This window comes from Myxine glutinosa, chromosome 10 (genome assembly GCF_964187855.1).
Source record: "Myxine glutinosa chromosome 10, kmMyxGlut1.1, whole genome shotgun sequence".
Classification (NCBI taxonomy): domain Eukaryota; kingdom Metazoa; phylum Chordata; class Myxini; order Myxiniformes; family Myxinidae; genus Myxine; species Myxine glutinosa.
In genome coordinates this window covers 135217669-135233096 of record NC_136270.1, presented here as the reverse complement: position 1 = coordinate 135233096, position 15428 = coordinate 135217669, and the positions used below count along the sequence as shown (strand labels likewise).

The 15428-nt window shown below is 52.3% G+C and overlaps 1 protein-coding gene across 4 annotated transcripts in view; it reads right to left on the bottom strand.

Annotated features, from left to right (window-relative positions):
• Positions 1-15428, bottom strand: part of LOC137433744 (protein NDRG3) — a 119899-nt gene that overhangs the window by 21294 nt on the left and 83177 nt on the right. For all 4 annotated transcript variants that reach the window (XR_013624825.1, XM_078786141.1, XM_078786143.1 and 1 more), the window contains exons 9-11: positions 13888-13944; positions 13542-13645; positions 110-169 (exon numbers count right to left, since the gene is read on the bottom strand). Coding sequence is in view for 3 of the 4 variants with exons in the window: in XM_078786141.1 (XP_078642267.1) it covers positions 110-169; positions 13542-13645; positions 13888-13944 (221 nt within the window). In the remaining variant the exon portion in view is untranslated. The remainder of the gene's footprint in view (positions 1-109; positions 170-13541; positions 13646-13887; positions 13945-15428) is intronic.

The following is a 15428-nucleotide window of genomic DNA, read 5'->3' as shown; positions in this document are numbered from 1 at the left end:
CCATTGGCAAAGAACAATTCCCAGACAACCTCAACTGAGCTATTAAATACCGTTGGTTCCTTGCAACAAAGTTGTGATCGCCACCAACTACCCGAACAAGCACTCATACCTGATAGTGTTTAAGTTTGAACTCGCTGGCGACGCCTTCTGCAGGTCCATATCCTTGCGACTGAGAAATAAAAATTCATCAGAAAGGGTCAAGGAATGGACAAACAAAGTTTACATCGAGCTCATGAATACAACAATATCACACCAACACCTGTTAAAGGCATGTAACATGCAAGGGACCGTTCTAAATCATCACACTACTCTACTAGGGTACCATGAACAAATTACAAATTCCTGCCCTAATCAGCAGACGGCATTGCATCAGCAGCACAGCCGCACCCTCACCAATGATGCTAACCCACAGCCTTGTGCTGCATACGATTGAAGAAAAACACTCGGGTTCTGTCAATCATACAGGAACCTGTTAGTAACACAAATGTCAGATTTTTTTTTAAATTATGAATTTCCCTGGGGCTATAGACATTCACCTGCAATTGTCATTCTTTCCTCTCCCTCCTTAAAACTCAAACAAGAATGACCGCACTGTGGTCACAACTAACGACACAATTTTTTTGGCCCCTCCCCCAACCCCACCTTTCCACTTAACTCCCCCCATCCTTGCTGTAATAGCATACAATTCATATCCGAGGGTCTTCATGGTTTCGTTCAATATCAATTATGAGTCTCATGGACAGCTGGGTCTGGTTTCACATGCCGAAGATATTAACTTAACACTTGAACACATCGCCCCTCCCCCCTTCACCTCCTCTCTCCACACCCATCCAATCAACACTCTACCCAAATAAAGCCAATGGAAATCTGACGCAACAAACCCGGGCAGTGTATAAACAGCAGAGGCATACAGGCCTGACGTCCTAGGCCCACCAGAAAACCAAGATGGCGACCATATTATTTAGTCTGAGTGCCATTATGGGTGGAGTCAAACATCAAGTGTGGGTGGGGTCTGGCAGCTGTCTGGCCAATGGGTGCACATGTCAAAAATAGAAACCCAACAACATCGACCACAACCATGCTGAGCTCTTCTAAACCTGCAATATGTCGTCGTCGCAGGTAAAAACTAGAACAATGTGAATGTGTCACCAATATGCCTCCGCATAGTCTCACAACAAGTAGATGCCATCACTCTGCATATGTATGGGTAGGGGATCACGTTTGTGAAGTTTCATGTTGATTGGATAAGGTTCGTTTTTCTATCCAAGATGGCTGCCAAAGATGGCTGCCAAACCTCGAAAAACTAGGTTTAGCCGGTACGGACGGACAGACGGAAGGACGGACAACCCAAAAACAAAGTCGCCGGAGGCATAAAAACTATAATGGTACTCGGTAGAGCGCACACCTCCGCCAAGCTGAACAGTTTTTTGTTTTGTATCCCACTGATAGGCCGGATTTGGATTCTGACCTGAACCAAAATCTAATCAGCTTGTTCTCGTCACCAAACCAACTCATCCACCAAGTTTAGTCATAACTCGTCCATAACCTTTTGAAATATCATTGTGATGAAATACGAAGAAGACGATTCGGTGGGATCGCACTGAGAAGTGGATATAACGGGATGCAGGGTAGGAAGGAGGAAATTGGCTTTGTTTCTGTATTCTGTGAGCGGACACTTGAGTAAGGTATGAAAGGGAATGATAAATGATTATTTGCTTGCTTATAGGTTAGAGTGAAATGCTATTATTAATCTTTTACTGTAGTTCTAATATTCTTCTTTTATCCTGTGCTTATAGGGTATGTGGAGATAGATTTCAATAAAGCCTCATATCTGGAAACGAGGTCTTGACTTGATTTCACAACAATTTATTGAAATCCTATCTTGACACTCAAGTGCCAAGGACAAACTTCTCAAACCGGAGAGGTTCGATGGAGACCCGAATGCCAGCAATGCCGGGCGACACTGGACCAGATCTTTAGAACCCTACATGCAAGCGGTGGCCGACGTCACGGACCTACAGAAGTTGAATGGCCTCATTTGCAAGGTGTCCAGCACTGTCTTTGACTATTTATCCCACTGTGATACCTATGCCGATTCTGTAATGGCCCTACGAGCACTCGATGTAAAACCACAAAGCGCTATCTACGCACAACATCTGCTCGCTACACGCAGGCAAGAGCCGACTGAGATTTTGGAGCAGTATACACAGGAGTTACGAAAACTCGGCAAGGACTGCGGAGTGCTGGATCGGACGGCCATTGATTATCTAATGTGAGATGCTTTCATTACTGGTCTCCAATCGCCTGCCATCTATCAGCGGCTGCTATAGAACGAGGCTATGACCTTTCAGATTGCGTATGAACAGGCCCGGGTTCTGCAGCTGGCCCAGATCCGATCTGAGACATACGGACGACAATATCTGATGGCGAGCGCTGCAACTGCCGAGAAACACTCGGAAGCGGTGTCTGCCGCTGGGTCAGGTTGTCCGTCACATGCTGCTTGCCAGGATTTTCTCAGCGAGAGTCCGGACATGGAGGAGAGCGACTCGGGTTACCACGGCTGCCGCAACTCCTGCTGCGATGATGGGCAAATGTTTCTTTTGTGGAAATCACAGACATCCTAGGAGCCAATGTCTGGCTCGGGACGCGCTGTGCAACAGTTGTGGGAAGAAAGGACACTTTGCCAAAGTCTGTCGATCAACTAAGGCCAGACGAATGACGCTCGTGGGCACACGTGCCTCGAGGACGGCTCCTGGGGTTGCACCTCGCGGCCTGGCGAGGGCTGTGATTCCTGTGGTGTTCAACGGCGAAGCAGCTGACGCTTTGATTGACACTGGGAGCAGTGAAAGTTATGTCAGCCAGGATCTTGTTCGCAGACACGGCTGGCCCACTATTCCAGCTACTCAGTGCGTGTACATGGCCTCAGCGGCCCTATGGCAAAGCTTAAAAAGGTTCTGTGTCGTGAACTTGGTAGCTAATAAGACACTGTACTCGGAGATTAAGATGATGGTATTGCTGAATCTGTGCTCTGACTTTCTCCTTGATCATGACTTTTTGAATCGGCACGGGCATTTAGAGATGCGATTTAATAGTGAACAATCCACTAAAATCTTCTTGGTATGTAGCTTGGCGGAGATGTCGATTGAGCCTCCCCCATTGTTTCCGTGTCTGACACCTAATTGTCGCCCAATAACTGTGAAGTCTAGGCGATATTCGCGCTCGGATGCACAATTTATCACTGACGAGACCAAGCGGCTGCTAAGCGAGGGTATAATCGAACCTAGCAGCTCGCCCTGGAGGGCTCAAGTGCTCGTAGTCAATAACCCCAATCACCGGAAGCGTATGGTCATCGACTATTCTCAGACGATCAATCGCTTTACCCAACTTGACGCCTAGCCGCTTCCCAAGATGGACGACATGGTCATAGATGTATCTACGTACAGGGTATTTAGCACCTTGGACCTTCAAAGTGCTTATCACCAGATACCTATCAGGGAGAATGATCGTCCGTACACCACCTTCAAATCTGGCCAGCAGTTGTATCAATTTTGTAGAATCCCCTTCAGGGTCACTAATGAAGTATTTGTTTTCAATGGGTGATTGATGACATCCTAACCAGAGAGCAGCTAAAATATGTTTTCGTGTATGTCAACAATACAACAGTATGTGGCTGAGATCAGGTAGACCATGATTCGAATTTACAGCGGTTTTTGGATGTAGCGCAGAAATACAGATTGACCTTCAACGAGAATAAGTGTAACTATTCCATCAAAACAGTGGATCTCTTGGGGGTACACCATGACCGGAGGGGAGATACGACCTGATGCCGCTCGGCTGCAGCCTCTGCTCGAGATGGCCCCTCCCGTTGACCGTGCTGTGTTGCGCAGAGTAATGCGATCGTTCGCTCATTATTCCAAGTGGGTTCCGGGGTTTTCAGAGAAGATAAGGCCATTGGTGGAATGTATAATATTTCCCCTAAACTTGGCCACGAAGGCTGCATTTCAGCTGCTGAAAAACGACATAGCTAGTGCTGTTGTGACCTCGATTGACGAGACTGTTCCTTTGATGATCGAAACAGACACTTCGGACTGTGCTATAGCGGCAACCCTCAATCGAGCAGGAAGGCCAGTTGTATTCTTTTCTCAAACACTGTCTGCTAGTGAAAAGCGACATTCTGCTATCGAGAAGGAAGCTTATGGGATTGTGGAAACAGTCAGACGGTGGTGCCATTTCCTTCTAGGAAATCATTTTCAATTGATTATGGACCAGCAGTCCGTTGCTTTCATGTATGACGGTCGCCATCCGCAGAAGATTAAAAATGAGAAAAATCGCTCGCTGGCGTGTTGAATTAGCCGACTTCAGTTTCGATATTGTGTATAGGCCGGGACGAGATAATCTGGCTGCTGATGCTCTATCTCGACCAGTCTGTTCGGGGATGACCACGAGCGAGTTACGTGATATTCATGAATTTGTTGTCACCCCGGGGTCACGTGAATGGCTCACTTTGTGTGGAGTAGGAATCTGCATTTTTCCATAGATGATGCCCGGCGTCTTTGTAAGACGTGCTCCGTGTGCGCCGAAGTAAAACTGAGTTTTTATAAACCGTCTATGGGAACGTTTATTCAGGCCGGAAGGCCATGGGAGCGCTTGAACATGGATTTCAAGGGTCCGTTGCCGGCTGCAGGGGTGCGCCGATACATTCTTACTGTTGTTGACGAGTCCTCTTGATTTCCATTCGCTTTCCCGTGTGTCGACATGTCTTCTGCCACGGTGATTGAATGTCTTCGGCAACTGTTTTTACTGTACGGATATCCTGCTTTCGTTTACTCGGATAAAGGTACGGCCTTCTCGTCTCAAGAGATTAAGCAGTTTCTCCGGGATCGAGGTGTAGCCTCTAGCCGTACCACGGCGTACAATCCTCAAGGCAATAGCCTGGTGGACCGAACTAACGGAATTATTTGGAGAGCCGTTTCAATGAGCTTGAAGTCGCGTGGTGTGCTTCTGCAGCAGTGGGAGCGCGTACTGCCTGATGCACTGCACGCTATCCGGTCGCTGCTGTGTACAGCCACGAATGAAACGCCGCACGAGTGCTTGTTTCAATTCCAGCGACGTAGTGCTAGTGGGCAGGCGCTACCCTCTTGGTTGGCAGAGCCCAGTCCGGCTCTCCTGAGACGAGTGGTCAGACAAAGTAAATATGGGCCGTTGGTGGATCGCGTGGAAATTCTAGAGGTAAATCCGGAGTACGCTCACATTAGGCTGCCTGACGGACGCGAGACTACTGTATCAGTCCTCCAGCTCGCACCTTGCACAGAAAGAAATCAGCGGGCTGTTGACGACAAGGGAGACGGAATCTCAGTTTCCCCCGTCAAAATAGAGTCACAGCAAGGATCGACCAGGGATAAAGTGATTAATGATAATGTCAAGGTTACGGAGTTCCCGTCGGTGTCAGGAAGCCCTCAAAAGGAGTGGTTTTGATGACGATGATTTTCCTTTTGCGAGATCTGAAATCCCCTGAAATCCCCTGAAAATGTCTGCTGCTCTTCTTCTGCTCCGATCGGATCATCTGATCATGTCCTTGTTAAAGTGGACATCTCTCTGACCATCCTCAGGGAGCCTGCTCAGCGTCGACGAGTCTGGCATTTCACTCAGGCCAACTGGCACGGTCTTCAAGCAGCCATCAATCATCTGGACTGGTCTCCCATCTCTACCACCTCTGACATCAACTCATCCTGGGAATTCTTCCAAAGTAAATTGCTCTCTCTCATGCACAGATTTATCCCATCTCGTCTTCAGTTGTCATACCCTTCCTCCCGTCCATGGTACACGGAATCTTGTGATGAGGCTGTTGCCCAGAAACAACTTGCCTTCGTCTCCTGGAAAGCAAATCCAACGGAAGGAAATCTCATTTCCTTTCACAAAGCCCGAAACAAGTGTGTGTCCACCCTCAGGAGAGCCAGGAAACAATATCTCTCCGTTCTCAAGACCGAACTCTCTTATCTGTCTCCCTCTTCCAAATCCTGGTGGCGTCTGGTCAAATCCGTTTCTGGTGTTTGTTCCCCCTCCATCCCCTCCCTTACCTCAAACGGCTACACAGCTGACTCCGCACGTGAAAAAGCTGAATGCCTCAACTGTGTGTTTGCCTCTAAATCTTGTGTCCCAAACCCATCCCTCTCTGTACCCACCATACCCAGTCGTACCCTGCTGCTCCTGGACTCCGTGTCCTTTCCTCCTGACAAGGTGGAAAAGTTTCTGTCAACCCTCGACTCTGATTCTGCAACTGGACCCGACGGCATCAGCCCACGGGTCCTAAAATCCTGCTCTGCTGCTCTATCTCACCCTCTCTCTGTTCTCTTCACCCTCTCTTTTGCTCAAGGTCAACTGCCATCTGCTTGGAAATCAGCCAACATCACCGCTTTGCACAAAAAAGGTGCAAAAACAGATCCTAGCAACTACAGACCAATCAGCCTTCTCCCAATTATCAGCAAAGTCATGGAATCCATCATTGCTTCGGATATGAAATCTTTCCTCTTCTCCAATGGCTTGATCTCTGATCATCAATTTGGTTTCAGACCAGGTCACTCTACTCTGGACATGCTGCTTCTGCTGTCTCAACAATGGATGGAGGTCCTCAATGCCAAACAGGAAATTAGAGCTGTCTCCCTCGACATATCACGTGCCTTCGACACGGTCTGGCACCCCGCTCTGCTCACCAAACTCTCCTCCTTTGGTATCCATGGAAATCTCCACGCATGGCTGGCGGACTTCCTCTCTAGTCGTCGTCAACGTGTGGCCCTGAATGGGTTTCTCTCATCTCCTCTTCCTGTTCAGGCTGGAGTTCCCCAAGGCAGTGTTCTGGGCCCCGTGCTTTTTCTGGTCTTCATCAATGATCTCTCTGACTCTCTCGAAAATCCTCTCTATCTCTTTGCTGATGACTCCACTCTCTGCCGCTCCATTCCTCTTCCCTCAGATCGGCAGTCTGCTGCCTCCTCACTCTCTGAAGACCTGGACAAAATCACAGACTGGTCAAGCAAGTGGAACATGTCTTTCAATCCTGACAAATCTCACACTCTTACTATGTCTCTCCGAAAAGATCGACTGGACAACCCTCCCATCTACTTTCTCAACAATCCTCTCCAAGAAGTTCTGTCGCTCAAGATTTTGGGTCTCACTATCTGCCATGATCTTTCTTGGGAAAACCACATTTCCAAGCTGGCCTCCAAAGCCAGTCGCCGACTGGGCATCCTCCGTCGTGCGAAGTCCTTCCTCGGCACACCTGAGCTCCTCACCACATACAAGGCTTTCATCCGCAGCTCAATGGAATACTGTTCTCCCCTATGGGCCGGTGCTCCTGCCTCACACCTAGCTCGGCTTCACGCTGTTGAAACCAAAGCTTTCAGAATTATTGGAATCTCCCGCGATGAAGCTATCTCTGAGGGCCTTTCACTCACTCACCGCAGGCAGGTAGGTGGTCTTTCTGTCTTCTACCGACTCCTCTCCGGCCTTGCACCCCCAGCTCTCTCTGTGCTCTGTCCCCCAAATATTCCTACAGGTCGCACAAGATCTGCCAGCAACCCTCTGATAGTTAAACTGCCGAAATCTCGGCTCTCTGCTCACCTTCACTCTTTCATTCCTCTTTTCTCCCGCCTCTGGAACAAACTCCCTCACTCCCTTCAATCCCACTCCTCCCTCCAGGTCTTTAAAACAGCTGTTCACCACCATCTCTTATCTTCCCCCATCCAAAACCTTGATCTTTTCTACCCCCGCTAATTCACCCCAGATCCACCTTGTTTGAAATTCCAACTTCTTTCCTGGAAGTCCTGGCAGTGTCCATATGTTTTATACCTCTCCCACCGCCCCATTCCCATGCCCCCCCCCCCCAAAGCCCTCGCCCTCTCTCAGATCTGTCGATGTCTCCATGTCTCCATGTCTCTCGGTCCCTGCTCTCAAATGTTGTGTTTGTGTCCTTCCCCCTCTCTCCCCATCTTGTCTACCGCTCCCGATGTTATATGCTTTATGTGTCGGTTTGTCTTTCTGTGTGATTAATGTTCGCTCTTTCACGAGCCTCGATCTTGTATACAAAAAAATAAAAAATAAAAAATAAAAAAATCTGGGGATCCAGGAACTGAAGGGATTTATCGAACCCATGCTGGAAGATTGTGCCAACCGCCAACTCGTTTTGGTTGGTAGAGCTCGGCACCATGTTATGTTGCTTTCTTGTTTATTTGCTATTTGTTTGCTAGCTTGTGTTTTAACGGAGGGAGAATGTGAGGACATATGAAGAAGAAGATTCGGTGGGATCGCACTGAGAAGTGGATATAACGGGATGCAGGGTAGGAAGGAGGGAATTGGCTTTGTTTCTGTATTCTGTGAGCGGCCACTTGAGTAAGGTATGAAAGGGAATGATAAATGATTATTTGCTTGCTTATAGGTTAGAGTGAAATGCTATTATTGTAGTGACCCATGGGTCCCCCAAGCGAGACCAGCAACAGAATCTCATTGCTCCAGCCGGTGACGTAACCGGCGGGCAAACCACGGCACCGGGGTGGCCGGTCACGTGACCACCAAAGCGTGCCGCGCATGCGGTTATAATCCTTTGCACCTGTCGGTCACGTGACCACCAAAGCGCGCCTCGCCGAAGAGGCGTGGCTTTCGGTTTCGGTTGTGCTTTCTGGTTTTGATATATATGCAGCCCGATAAACGGGCTTTTCAGAGTTCCCGAGTTGGTTTTTACAATAAACATCTTCTCGGACGAGTTTGTGTCTTGCCCGTCACTTCGTCCGTCTCAAGCAAGAGCCCTGCTCTTCACTGGTGACCCCGAATTTACGACACGCGATGGACACCGCAGTGTCCCTCAAATTGCCCACCTTCTGGGAAGCACATGCCGCCGTCTGGTTCACGCAGGCGGACTCCCAGTTCGCCCTGCGTAGCATAACGGAGGTCGCCACGCGATACCATTACGTGGTCGCCGCGCTTGGCTCCGCGACCGCCGCCCGCTGCCTGAGCTTCCTCCAGAACCCGCCCGCTGACGGCAAGTACGACGCCATCAAGGCACTTCTTCTGGGCACTTTCGCCCTCTCCCTGGATGAGCGCGCACGACGCCTGCTCGACCTTCCTGAGCTCGGCGATACGCGCCCGTCCGAACGCATGGACTACATGCTCGCGTTGCTCGGCGAGCACCCCTCGGATTTCCTGTTTCGGGAGCTTTTTCTTCGCCAGCTCCCGGCCCAGGTACGGGTCGCCCTGGCAGGCACGACCATCGTGAACCCCCGCGACCTCGCCAAGGAGGCCGACAAGATCGATTCGGCAAGCCAGCTCGCCGGAGCGGCGAGCCAGCTCATTGGGGTGGCGGCCGGGAGCCCTCCCGCCCACCCGCCCGGCGCCCGCGACGCAGTTTCCTTCCCGGAGGCCGCCGGGCCGGCGCAACTGGCAGCGGCGACGCCGCGTCGCCCGGTCCCGACGCGTCGACCGGAGCCCCCGCCGGACCCGGCCTGGTGTTATTTCCACACCAGGTTCGGGCGGCAGGCCCAATCATGTCGACCCCCGTGGACGTTCGGCAAGTCGGGAAACGGGCGGGCCGGCGTTCCCGACCAGCAATGAACGCCGGCCGTTCCGGAAACCTGCTATTCATCGCGGACCAAGCGTCGGGGCGGCGCTTTCTCTGCAACACCGGCGCCCAGCTGAGCGTCATTCCCACTTCGGCGGAGGACAGGCGGGCCGCCGTTTGCGGCCCCTCCTTAATCGCGGCCAACGGCTCCGCCATCTGCACCTTCGGCCCACGCACCGTCGCCCTCCACTTCGGCAGCCAGCTCTTTCACTGGGAGTTCGTGACGGCGGACGTCCCCATGGCTTTGCTCGGGGCCGATTTTCTGTGCGCCCATGGGCTACTGGTCGACGTGAAACGCCGGCGTCTCGTCAACGCCGAAACTTTCAGCTCCCTGGCATGCGCTTTGAGCCGTTCCGCGCCCACCGAGTTTTCCTGCGCCCTCCCATTGGCAGACGACTTCGCACGTCTCCTCGCGGAATTCCCGGCCCTCACGCGACCGACGTTTTCGGCCATCACGGTGCGTCACGGCATCGAGCATCACATCCCCACTACGGGCCCGCCGGTGTACGCCCGGGCTCGCCGTCTCGATCCCGCCAAACTCACCGTCGCCAAGGCCGAGTTCGCCGCGCTGGAGCGCCTCGGCATCGTGCGGCGCTCCGACAGCGCCTGGGCCTCGCCGCTGCACATCGTCCCAAAGCCGGGGGGCGGATGGCGGCCATGCAGCGACTACCGCCGCCTTAACGACGCCACTACCCCCGACAGGTACCCCGTCCCGCACATCCAGGATTTTTCCGCCCGGTTGGCGGGGCGGACCATTTTTTCAAAAGTGGACCTGATTCGGGGGTACCACCAGGTGCCCGTCCGCCCGGCCGACATCCCGAAGACGGCCGTTATTACACCTTTCGGCCTCTTTGAATTCCTCCGGATGCCCTTCGGCCTCAAAAATGCGGCACAGGCGTTCCAGCGCCTGATGGACGGCGTGCTGCGCGACTTGCCGTTCCTCTACACCTACCTGGACGACATCCTCGTCGCCAGCACGTCCAGAGCCGAGCACCTCCTCCACCTCTGGACGCTGTTCGGCCGCCTCAGCTAGCACTGATTGATCGTCAACCTGGCCAAATGTCACTTTGGTGCGCCGACGATCGACTTTTTGGGCCACCGCATCACCCGGACCGGCGCCGTGCTGCTACCGGCCAAAGTCGAGGCCATCGCCGCTTTCCCGCGCCCCCGCTCCGTCAAGGCGCTGCAGGAGTTCCTCGGGATGGTGAACTTTTATCACCGCTTCGTGCCCCGAGCTGCGCAACTCATGCAGCCCTTGTACGCCGCCCTCCGCGGCCAGCCGGCGAAACGCGACATTGTCTGGTCCACGGACATGGACGCGGCTTTTACCGGCGCAAAACGGGCCCTCGCCAACGCCACGCTGCTGGCCCACCCGGTACCCCAGGCTCCCATCGCCCTCACCACGGACGCCTCCGACTACGCCGTGGGCGCGGTCCATGAACAATGGGTCAACGGGGCCTGGCAGCCGCTCGCGTTCTTCAGCCGGCAACTCCTGCCTAACGAGTTGAAGTACAGCACCTTCGACCGCGAGCTCCTCGGGCTGTACCTGGCCGTCCGCCATTTTCGCCACCTCCTGGAGGGCCGCCCGTTCACGGCTTTTGTCGACCACAAGCCGTTGGTTTTCGCCATGGCCAAGGTCATGGAGCCGTGGTCGGCCCGCCAGCAGCGCCACCTCTCCGCCGTGTCGGAGTACACCACGGACATCCGGCACGTCGCCGGGAAGGACAATGCCGCGGCCGACTGCCTTTCTCGAGCCGGCGCCAATGCCGTCCACCTCGGCGTCGATTTCGCCCTAATGGCAACGGACCAGGCCACCGACGGCACGGTGCAGGCGCTCCGGGTGGTGGACACGGGCCTCCGCTTGGCTGACGTCCCCTTCGCGGACACGGTCCTGCTGTGCGACATCTCCCAAGGCCGACCTCGCCCCATTGTGCCGGTCACCTGGCGGCGTCGCATTTTTGCTGCGCTCCACGGCCTCTCTCACCCGGGCCGGAAGGCGTCCCAGAGGCTGGTTTCGGCGTGTTTCATCTGGCATGGGCTGCGACGGGACGTCCACGACTGGGCCAACGCCTGCACACCCTGCCAGCGGGCCAAGGTCCACCGTCATACCCAGGCTCCGCTGTCTCCCTTCACCGTGCCCGAGCGACGGTTCGACCACGTTCACGTGGACCTGGTGGGTCCCCTTCCCCCATCGCAGGGGTTCACCCACCTGCTTACCATGGTGGACAGGACCACCAGGTGGCCGGAGGCCGTGCCCATCGCCTCCACCACCACCGCCGACGTGGCCCAGGCGTTCATCGCCACCTGGGTCGCGCGTTTCAGCGCATCAGCGGACATCTCGTCGGACCGCGGCCCACAGTTCACGTCCGAACTATGGGGCGCGGTCGCCCGCACGTTGGGCGTTACCCTGCACCGCACCATGGCCTACCACCCCCAGGCCAACGGGTTGTGTGAGCGGTTCCACCTCTCCATGAAGGCCGCACTCATGGCCGGCCTCCAGGACGACGGCTGGGCCGACCGGCTCCCGTGGGTCCTTTTGGGCCTCCGCACGGCTCCCAAAGAGGACCTCCAGGCGTCCACCGCCAAGCTGGTGTATGGCCAGGCCCTCCGCGTACCGGGCGAGTTCATTCCCGACGCCACCAGCCCCTGGTCCGCCACGCGCCAGCGCACGGACTTCCAGGAGGCCGCCCGACGTTTCGCCCCGGTGCCCACGTCCCGCCACGGCGACCCCCAATCCTACGTCCCCCCCAGCACTCCGCACGGCGGAGTACGTCTTCGTGCGCCACGACGCGCACCGGGGGCCGCTCCGGCCACCATACGACGGACCCTTCCGGGTCCTACGACGGGACAACAAGTCCTTCATCGTCAACATCGGCGGCCGGGCGGACCGGATTTCGCTTGACCGCCTCAAGCCGGCCCACATGGACGTCGGCCAGCCGCCACGGTTGGCTCTACCACCGCGGCGCGGCCGCCCCCCGTCCACTGCACCCCCCGTCCGACCACCCGCCACCACACCGGACCCCCCCCCCACCCCCCCGCGACTGGCCAGGGGCCGTTTCGGTCGGGTCATCCGGACCCCCCTCAGGTTGACCTTCCTGGATCAAGTCCATTCTGGGGGGGCGTGTGTAGCGACCCATGGGTCCCCCAAGCGAGACCAGCAACAGAATCTCCTTGCTCCAGCCGGTGACGTAACTGGCGGGCAAACCACGGCACCGGGGTGGCCGGTCACGTGACCACCAAAGCGTGCCGCGCGTGCGGTTATAATCCTTTGCACCTGTCGGTCACGTGACCACCAAAGCGCGCCTCACCTAAGAGGCGTGGCTTTCGGTTTCGGTTGTGCTTTCTGGTTTTGATATATATGCAGCCCGATAAACGGGCTTTTCAGAATTCCCGAGTTGGTTTTTACAATAAACATCTTCTCGGACGAGTTTGTGTCTTGCCCGTCACTTCGTCCGTCTCAAGCAAGAGCCCTGCTCTTCATTATCATGTTTTAATGTAGTTCTAATATTATTCTTTTATCCTGTGCTTATAGGGTATGTGGAGTTAGATTTCAATAAAGCCTCATATCTGGAAACGAGGTCTCGATTTGATTGCATAACAATCATTTTATATATCGCTTTTCGCCCGATCTCTCCATGGTGAGGAATCACTTAAAAATTAAATAATTATCGTATCTGAATCCATATTCAGATCTTCACCAAAGTCAAATCGAATCGTCCTTGTCAAACACACAACCTGTCCACCAAATTTCGTCCGAATCCATCCACAACTTTTTGAGATATATTGTTCACAGACAGACAGGGGTGCGACAGGGTCACAGACAGACAGACAGACAGACAGACTACGGTGGTGGAGGTAAAAACAAATTTCAAAAGCCATTCGGAACATTACTACTCTTTACCCACCACATGTTGAAAGACATACTTATTTCACGTACCTGTTGTATGCCCGGAAAAACAATGCCAGATTGTAGTGGTTTATGTCCTGAAGAACGTGCCGGCGACAGTTCTGTACGAGATCACCACCTTCATGCAATTCTGTCTGAAAAAGTCCAACGGATGATGCCGTGGAGGCCCCAAACACGTTATGGATGCAATGTCGACATACCGCTTCAAAATTCTCTTCCAGAGAAAACAAAATGGAGGGAAAAAAATCTCCACAAAGAAAATGATCAATCCTGCATTCAAATCCTTAGAATGTACTCCAATGAAAACATGTCAACAAAAGGCATTTACATACAAAGACAACACGTGGAACGAAAGGAATACATGGAGAAGCTTTACCTGTGTGAAATGGTGATTCAGAACCACGTCAACGATGGTGTGTGTAATTTCGGAAAACTGGAAACAGCGAAGAAAATAAATAAACAAAACGATAACAAAACAAAAACAATAAAATAAAATGACAATAAAAATCAACTTCTCCATTGGAGCTTCTTAACTTCACTTTAATGTCAATCTGGAAAACAAATGTGTAATGAGTACCTGGACAAAGAAGCGCGCAGGTGAAAACAAGGCCTGGCCAAGTTCCAATAATCGGCTCATGTTTGACTCTCCCTCCATTTTTGATACTACCTGGGTTTGCGCAACACTTTTCCAAACCAAACAACTTGGTCGTTCGGTGGTTGTCGAGTGATATTTGCACTCGGTTAATTTACACCATCGGATACGGACGCACAAATGTGACGTCATCGTGCATCTTGTGTGCCCCCAAATATTTTCTCCGGTGAGTAATGTAAGTTGGCTAAACTGCTGGTCCGGTGTGACATTTCAGCAATTTTCAGTGGTTGTGTGATGAGGCCGGATGGGGGAGAGAGGATTGGGAGCGGGGTAGAGGGGTTGAGGGGGAGTGCGGTGGCGGGATGGGGTGAAGGGGTTGGGGAGGGGTGACCCTTAAGACATTTTAGACCCTTTAGACATTTTAGATACTCAAGACACCATTAGACCCTCAAGACCCCATTACACCCCCAAGACCCCATTACACCCTCAAGACCCTTTGTTATGAGGCTAGCTTTTTAATATCTTAGGATGAACTCTTTGAATGCACCAGGTATGCCAAGTCACAGACAAGGTTTATTACATCTCAGCTTACCTTTACTGAGACAAAACATACCCATAACACGTCACATTCCGTGACGTTTCAGGGTTTCTACATTAGTGATATTGCTTTCATGCATGTAATATATGATCCACTCCTGATTTTGTGTGGTCCCATGTATGTAATGTTGCATGACATATGCATATAATGTATGATCCACTCATGATTCTGTGTGGCCCCATATATGTAATGTTGCATGACATATGCATGTAATGTATGATCCGCTCATGATTCTATGTGGTCCCATGTCTGTAATAATGTGTAATGTTACATGACATATGCATGTAATGTATGATCCACTCACGATTCTGTGTTGTCCCATATATGTAATGTTGCATGACATACGCATGTAATTTATGATCCACTCCTGATTCTGTGTGGTCCCATATATGTAATGTTGCATGATATATGCATATAATGTATGATCCACTCATGATTCTGTGTGGCCCCATATATGTAATGTTGCATGATATATGCATATAATGTATGATCCACTCATGATTCTGTGTGGTCCCATATATGTAATGTTGCATGATATATGCATATAATGTATGATCCACTCATGATTCTGTGTGGCCCCATATATGTAATGTTGCATGACATATGCATATAATGTATGATCCACTCATGATTCTGTGAGGTCACATACATGTAATAATATGTATTTACATGACATATGCATGTAATGTATGATCTGCTCGTGATTCTATGTGGTCCCATGTCTGTA